General features: G+C 34.9%; 1 protein-coding gene across 1 annotated transcript in view; it reads left to right on the top strand.

Annotated features, from left to right (window-relative positions):
• Positions 1-2238: 2238 nt before the first annotated feature.
• LOC135208098 (uncharacterized) overlaps positions 2239-8817 on the top strand; it is a 76523-nt gene continuing 69944 nt past the window's right edge. The window contains exon 1 of the mRNA XM_064240246.1: positions 2239-2307. Within this exon, the coding sequence (XP_064096316.1) occupies positions 2239-2307 (69 nt within the window). The remainder of the gene's footprint in view (positions 2308-8817) is intronic.

Here is an 8817-nt window from a genome sequence, read left to right as displayed (position 1 = left end):
GGAAAATGACTGAAACCTTTTCTTAGCGAAGGAGGTGTCATTATGGAAGTGCAGTTTTTCTCACATGCCAGTTATGATTAGGCTCAGAGAGAGAGAGAGAGAGAGAGAGAGAAGAGAGAGAGAGAGAGAGAGAGATTACTTTTAGGTAATATTTCACTTTACAACCATTATTGCATTTTGGACTAGACGTAATTTTCCTGAGTTTTGAGTTTTATTTTCAATGATTTTAAATGAGTCCTTTTAGATGCAGTGGAGGACCCACCATCATTTCCCACCATTCTTGGGACCACTGTGGGAAAGTGGGGAGTTTTTTTTTTATTTTTGGGAAAAACACAATAAAAAAACAGTGAAATAAGATTACCTTAATCCAACTGATAGTTTTTCATTCATTGTAAAGGTTAAGTTATTGGAATATTTTTCAGACAATGTCATTCTTAGGGTATGGAAACGATACCTTATGTTAGGACCAAAAAGGTGTATGAAAACCTTTTAACAATATAACTGATCCAGTCTTGGTGTGATGATTCACGGAAATGGTATATATATTAGCCAATTTCAAAACATGGAGAAAAAATTTTATATATTATATATATATATATATGTATATATATATATATATATATATATATATATATATATATATATCTATATATATATAATATATATCTATATATATATATATAGATATTTATTTTATATAAATATATATAATTTATAAAAATATAGGTATAATATATCTATTATATATATATATATAATAATTATATATATAATATATATATATATATATAATATATAATTATTTTCATCTAGGTTTGAAACTGCTAATATTTGTTTTGGATATACCATTCCGTGAATCATCACACCAAGACTGATCAGTTATTTATAGCTTCATACACCCTTTTGTCCTATTGGTATCCAATCTTTTTACGTTTTATTACCATTTTGGCAATAGTCTACCCAAATAGATATTTCAAGCTTTAAAGGGAACATATAAATATACCACAATCGTTAGACGCATCAATTACTTTAGACTTTGTCTCCAACTATTCCTGAAACCTCTCTAAGGGTAATAGCCAGTGCAGAGTCAGAAATAAAAAACGACGACTACTTTCCATTTATCTTCATCCATCAAATAGGGGGGCTTTTTGATTTCATGTCACCGGAACAGAGGGTGTTTTGGTCAATATTCGTAATGAAAGAGGAAGAAATTGGCAACAAACAGAGCTGGTGGAGAGAGAGAGATCCATCATTCAGTATCAACTGAGTGTCAATAATTTTCGACAAAATGGGCAGTTTACTAAAGTGTTTTTATATAGTATATCTCATTTTAGTAATCAAAATTTTCATCAACAGTGACAGTTACCATCAGTTTCGGAGTGTACAATACAATTTTTTTTTTTCTCACAAATACGACTTCAGGACACCCATCCAAATCACCACTGAATATTAACAAGTCAAAAGCAACTTTCTACTTGTAATCAACCCGAGTAAAGAAAAATCCCTGACAAACAGAAGAGACAGAACTCCTTTCAGTGGTTCCCCCAACAGCTGTCATCTAAACCAAAAAAGACTTAAATGGAAATAAAGATGGAAAATGTATTTTCGATATTGTCATTTTTCCTCATTAGGGAAAAGGAGGGAAACCTTTCCTTGGCGATGGAGGTTATTTTTGGAGTGCTATTTTGCTCTCATGGCACTTACATGTGATTAGTAGAGAGAGAGAGAGGAAAGAGAGAGAGAGAGAGAGAGAGAAGGGACTAACCTGAAGTACGAAATGCAGATGTATAAAAAAAGGAAAAACCTATCACTTGGACCCAAGAGTGAGATTAACTGCTTCCTGCAGTCAGGATAATGTCCCCATTCGACGTCTGATCAACAGCAGGCGATTATAATTTCCACAAAACCTCCTTCCCTTTTTTTCTCACGTTGGTTTGGACGATTATTAGGACAAATTGGTTACAGCTTTTCTTTCACCCCTGTCTAGCCAACCCCTGCAGTGAGATCCTTCCTATAAAATTATATATATATATATATATATATATATATATATATATATATATATATATATATATATATATATATATATATAGGCAAAAAACCTCTGGGGCAAAATTCACTTGTCCTAACAAGCAACACTATGTAATTGGGAATATGTTTTCGCTTTAATGAAAGACACACGTAAGGGAAGCCCTGGGAATAGGGTGAGATAAAGACATAAAAACAAAAAACTTCCAGATGACGAGTGACATTGCGCCAGATACTCTGAAGAGGAAGGAAACTGAATGTAATCACGAGGCTGAAAAGGTGAGTAGATGTTTTCCTAGGAATGCTATTTTTAGTCTTTTTATAATTAATTAGACCGAGAGCGGGATCCTTCACTTCACTCACACCGGGCTATTGAATTTCAACGGTTGGAAAACGAGGGAGAAATGAAAAACTTGAGACTTTCTTTGAAGTGGCCGAGTAGTCATCAACTTCTAGGCGGTCTATTTTCTCACATTCCTACAGATATTCTAATGGACTCAGTTTCACTTTAAATTGGAAAATTCCAATTTGTCAGAAACCTTAGCCAGCTTTTTCTGTTGGTTTGTCTAGTAATAAAATATAGCCAGAGTAATGTTTTTTTTCTTATTTAAGTGTTTGGTGTAAAAGCCATTAGTTAATTAACAATGTTCAATATAATTGTTTCTTCACTCTTTTGGGCCGGTTTTTATTTTACTTTGACTCAGGAAGTTGTGGTTCTGACTTACTACAACTGACTCAGGGAGATGTACCTTCTGACTCAGGGAAGCTCTAACTTCTGATTCCTGCTCATAGCATCAAGTCACATTCAGCAATCCCCCCCTCCCCCACCCCGTCATTTTTTTTTATTCATTACACAGTTCCCCGTTAAATGAAACCTTCCGTGGTGTTATTCATAGCCATTGTAGACCTCTCATGCAATTTATATACTGCTTACATAATGCACACGTCCATTAAGAGTGAAGTCGCCTTTTGAGAGAGAAATTTATTGATGATGAAGACACTCTCCTCTCTCTCTCTCTCTCTCTCTCTCTCTCTCTCTCTCCTCTCTCTCTCTCTCTCTCTCTCTCTCTCTCCACTTAGTTTCTGTCTCTCACATTCAATAACTCTCTCTCTCTTAACTCTTAATTTAATCTCTCTCTCTCAACTATTAATTTATCTGTCTATAGTTCACAGGCAACTCTCTAATTTGCGATTATTTCATTTTGAATATCTTTTTAACAATGAATATGAGAAGTTCACTCTCGCCGTGGTTCGGGAGTCACGTAAAGCCGTTAGTCCCGTTGCTGAATAACCACTGGGTTCCATGCAACGTAAAAACAACCACATACAAAAACAAACAAACAAACAAACACAATGAATATGAAGATAGTCTCCAATTACTGTGATGCAAAACTGCAAGATTTCTAGTCATAATAATAATAATAATAATTTATATTAACAATATTCTTACCCCATTACCATTATTCATATTCTATTATTTACTATACTATATAATTGTTTTTGATGGTCTGTACGCAATTTGCATTTGGGAAAAAGTGTCACACCGATCCCGTTGAGTTTTCATAAGTCTTTTGTTTTATCAAAATGGGGAATCATTTCTTGAGTATTGCAGATACACACTACATAATTATTATTATTATTATTATTATTATTATTTTATTATTATTATTATTATTATTATTATTATTATTATTATTGGATAGGTAATGCAATGCATATAGAAATGAATAATAATTCTTCTGTCAAACTACATTACATCTATACAGGAGCTTCCGAGTGGCTGTTCTGTTCTCATATTAATGAGAGTTGTGAATGTTTTCGGTTAATATGAGAGAGAGAGTCTTGAGTGTCATTAAGTTCCTCTCTCAAATGCGAACGTGTGTACTATGCAAAACAGAATATTGCAGCAAAGGTCGACAATGGATTTTCTATTTATAAACTGGGAACCTCGTTAGTAAAAACTAAATAAATAAACAAAAAATGAATAAAGGGAATTGCTGAATACTTTAGATTATGAATATGATCAAATATTCTAACAAGATGAATACATGGTTTGTTTCATCGATAACCTTACCTGTCTTTATATATAACTCGGAATCCGCATTGATATTTGTTACAAATTATAAAAAATAAAATTATATATATATATATATATATATATATATATATATATATATATATATGTGTGTATATTATATATATATATATATATATATATATATATATTCATATACATAGAAGAAAATCAGCTTATTGGGTAAATATGAAAAATCTCTTGCTAAATATACGCCTACTCCAATTTCATGGTTTATTGGAACTATCCCCATTTATACATAATTACAAAATAACTGTGGATAAATAAACGCAAGTTTCAGACAGTAGGTAAACGACAGTTACCTAAACACAACATTATATTATAGTAACAACTAAAACAACAATACTCGATGATAAAAAAGAAATTGTCAAATAGCCACTAGAAACAATGTTTGAAAGTACGACATGGTCTACTTTTTCTTTCCGTGCTTAAAAATGTTGTATGTACCGTATATTAACAAATATAGTACCGTAAAGCATCTGCAAAATGTACCGTACACTAGCAGAAATGCCGTACTGTACTCTAAAAATACCGTATCTTACCCAAAAATTTCGTGAAGTATACTTACAGGAAGCATATCAACAGCATTACCGTACCGTAAACTAACAAATACCGTAGGCCGTACCTAGACATGTCGTACCGTACACTAAACAAATACCGTACCTTGGAATTTTCGTGCCGCACACTAGCAGAAATACAGTACCGTACCTGATGAATTTCGCACCATAACTCACTGTACCGTTACTTTCCAGGCCAGCCCTCAGCAAACAAGCCCAATTCCCATTAACGGCTCAAACAACCTCTGTAATCTCTGGCTGCTGTTCTGTCAACGGCTTCTTCGCGCAGATTCGACGCTTGGAACTAAACCACTTCAATATGAAAGTTAATGTAATATACCTGCTAAGTGTTTCTGTATACATGGGATAGCCGAGTGGTCTCAGGTGTCATATTTATCCTCAATGTATACTAAATTTAGCATTATTTTAGTTTGAATTTAATATATTGGAGTTTCTATGCTGTGAACGTAATATCATTAACATAATAGTAAGAAACTCGCGCACATATCTATTGAAACTTTACCTTCCCTTTACAGAGATATTTGCCGTCTTTTGTTCATGTTTTACAGAACGGGAGGCTTATGGGAGTGGTGTTGGAATTATACCTACTTAAAGAGAAATAAAGAATGTCAGAAACATTCAAAACTCGATTTAAAATAGATGGAACATGATATTCTCAAAAGCGAAATGGTATGATGGTTTGAAGTTGTTTTACGTGAATTCAATAGTCAACGATATTTGTTTAGTCATCTATTAATATGTTAGGAACACATCTATAATTATAATTTAAATATTCCTATGCGATCCATTTTATGTTCAACTTAACCTCCTGCCTAGTCTCGTTTCAATTCCGAATGTTGTAAAATTAAAGATACATCATTGAAATCGAGAGTTGACAGAACTTACCCTCTGCTGCTGTGTGGCATCGTCCGTCTCTCCTTGCCTGACGCCGCCAGGATTTTGATTTGCAAAATCTTTCGTCTTTAACGGTTCCTCCGAAGGACAATGATTAAAGTATCTACGGCTGAAGAACTTCAATACTAATCGTACATAAGTACTCAGTGAGAGCAATAGAGCAACTCGAACCGAAGAATGAAATATAGATAAACTCGCTTCACGAGCTGTCTTATTGAGGAGCGTTCACACCAACAACGTACAGGCCAAGATGGAATAACATTCCATCTTGGTACAGACTACGTATATAATAATCGGTAATAACCACTTGGTTCAGTTGTTTAAACAGTGGTGCATGCCAACTTTTACATCGCGTAACATACGTATTGGCTCATGAACAATTATCGTATTGACTATGCATACTATTTTGGTGTATTAGTAGTTAGAATTACGGGTTTAAGTATCGCGCAATATGATGATTATATTTTTTATTGAAAGCTCAATAATACTAAAAAAAAAGCATCAGCAACTTGCAAACGGTTCCTAAACTTGGACATTCATTTTCACTGGCTTCTTGTCTCGGGTATCTCTTAATCCCGGAGGTGCATGACGATCATGAGACTGGATGCCACGGACATGTTTCTTGTTTAATAAAGGGATTTCTTTGTTATCACTGACGCTTTTATTTACTAACTGCCTTCTAGGATAATAAAATATTAAATTAAAGAATAAGTAATAGTCTACTTTTTGCGATCTTGTAGAGAATTGTCATAAAATGATTTCAGAATAAAGGGTTTCTCCGGTTTCAAGACAAAAGAGTAATTGGTTTTTTAACATATTTACACAGTAGGCCTATATCACTCTAGAGGCATAATCAAATAACTGAAATAGCAGTTTTAGACAAACAAAGCATTTTTTCTTTAAGAAAGGTCTGCTTCTCCCCGGAAGGAGGTAAGACTGTCAGTGCAACCTCACGCGGTGCACTGTAGGCATTACTTGCAGTTCCTTGTAAAGTCCCGTCGGCACTTGGACAGCAACCCCTTTCATTGTTCTTTTACTGTGCATCCGTTCATATCTCTTTCTTCCATTTCATTTCTACTTCTATTGATTCATAGTAAAACAGCAAAAGGTTTTCCTCCTGTTTGCCTTTCAAACATTTCTACTCTGTTTCCCTTGCAGCACTGAATGACCTCAAAGGTCCCAGCACTTGGCCTTTGGCCTAAATTCTATTCGATATATTTTGGTTGGCCCTCACAAAAGTTAATTCGGGATCACTTTCCAAGTTACTGTTGACTTACCCCAGAAAATTTCGTAGCCAGAGAGAAAGTGACTCTTTCATTCAGTCTCGTAGTAAAAGTTGTAACTTTCGTTTTTTGTCGACCTCCAAGTGTCTGATGGAATGGGATGTGGTCCCGTTTCCAAAAGGCTTGCTGATTATATATGTTTTACTTGGTTGATGGGGCCGCTTAAATGCTGTTTCAGATAACTTGGTCATTGAAGGTTGTATCTGTACCTCGTAACATAATTCTGTCGTCAATCCTTGATTTGTGGCCTTTGTAGTCTATGGTTCAAAGTCCATGGCTGTATAATGCAATAATAATAATAATAATAATAATAATAATAATAATAATAATAATAATAAGGTCATTCTATAGAATAGTTCCGCACGGACTGCAAGGAACGTAACGCGGATACGACATACACTATAGATTGGGGCGTCCAATGTATTTCGCCGTGTTTAGTACTGGCCCCCGGAGGTTAATTACAGTCGTCCGAATAAATATTACTTGAAATTCTTGTTCAGGAGGTAAAAAATGCATAGAAAAAGCGCAACTGCCCATAGTCTAGGCCGCCGCGGATTTCTACCCTTGATCTACCAATAATAATAATAATAATAATAATAATAATAATAATAATAATTAATAATAATAATAATAATAATATAATATGCCAAACGGTTTTTATAAAATTCTTAGTCAATAATAATAATAATAATAATAATAATAATAATAATAATAATAATAATAATAATAATAATAATAACAATGAACCATATTTTCTGTTCTTGCCCATCTGCTTTAGTTGTAGATGAAGAGGTCACTATCTTTTTACTTGATGTTTGCACCTTCTGTCATAGAGATCTCGCTTGTGACTTGTCTTCAGGGACTATGCTTATGAAATGTTTCGTTGATATTATACATATACTTACAAACACACAAAGAAACATAAATACATACATACGTAAACACACATTCAACACATATAGAAGCTTTCCCCACAGATAGGTTCAATTATTGTCTAAATTTTTTTCTCTTTGACATTCGCTTTTAGAATTTCCAAAACAAAATTTATTTCATAGAGAAGAGAAAACAACCGGAATAATCCCCAGATTTGATGGCGACTATCGGGTCCAATGTTTGCAGAGACACTCGGCCATATTTTTCAGGCAAAAAATGCTTGTATATTTTTTTTGTTCATTCCCTCGTGCATCATTTTAGCTGTTTATCCTATAAACCTGGAAATGACTTTTGTTCCAGAATTAGCTTGAATATCGGGGCCGGGTATTTTACATGACGGAGAAAGAGAGATTCCTCTTTGGGCCTGAATTTTGATCTGCATCTTTCAAGTTGAAGATTCTGAAGTTTAGAGTTATCTATATACATAAAGGGCGTTCCTAGACATTTTGGGGCCAGGGGGCACAGTCCCATTTGGGGCCCTTCTAATGGGGTGGGAGGCGAACGATTGTAGGATCATTGTAAAGGCACTTGTAAATGCAAATTTCAGACTTAGTGATATATTATTCATAATTTCTCTCCCTCTCCCACATATGACACTGACACCTCTGCCCTAATCTCGTTACCCAGGGGTGGCCAAAGCACCCTTCACTGGGGCCACCGGCCCCCTGGGTAAAGCAGAAGGCCAGATTCATTTAGTCATTTGAATGCGTATTACCTGGCAAATGGAGCACTAATGGGCCCCTCAGAGGATAATTAGGACCCCGATAAGCATAATCAATGCCTGAGATCGACCCTGCCCTTACCCGAATCAACGTTACCCACCCTCCTCAGATCCGTATGAGAAGGTCTACGAGTGGGAGGGGGTCTCTGGCGACCCCTATTTCTTTTACATAACATCTTTTTTTGTTACTGTTTTGTTCACAAAATTGTAAATTGGGGGCCCTTAGTGGGCCCCAAAACTTTCGGGCCCAAATATAAATGGGGGTTCTTGACCATTTTGGGGCCA

The sequence above is a fragment of the Macrobrachium nipponense genome, chromosome 34, assembly GCF_015104395.2.
Source record: "Macrobrachium nipponense isolate FS-2020 chromosome 34, ASM1510439v2, whole genome shotgun sequence".
In the NCBI taxonomy this organism is placed as follows: domain Eukaryota; kingdom Metazoa; phylum Arthropoda; class Malacostraca; order Decapoda; family Palaemonidae; genus Macrobrachium; species Macrobrachium nipponense.
Note: the sequence above shows the minus strand (reverse complement) of the source record. Positions and strands in the feature narration are given on the sequence as shown.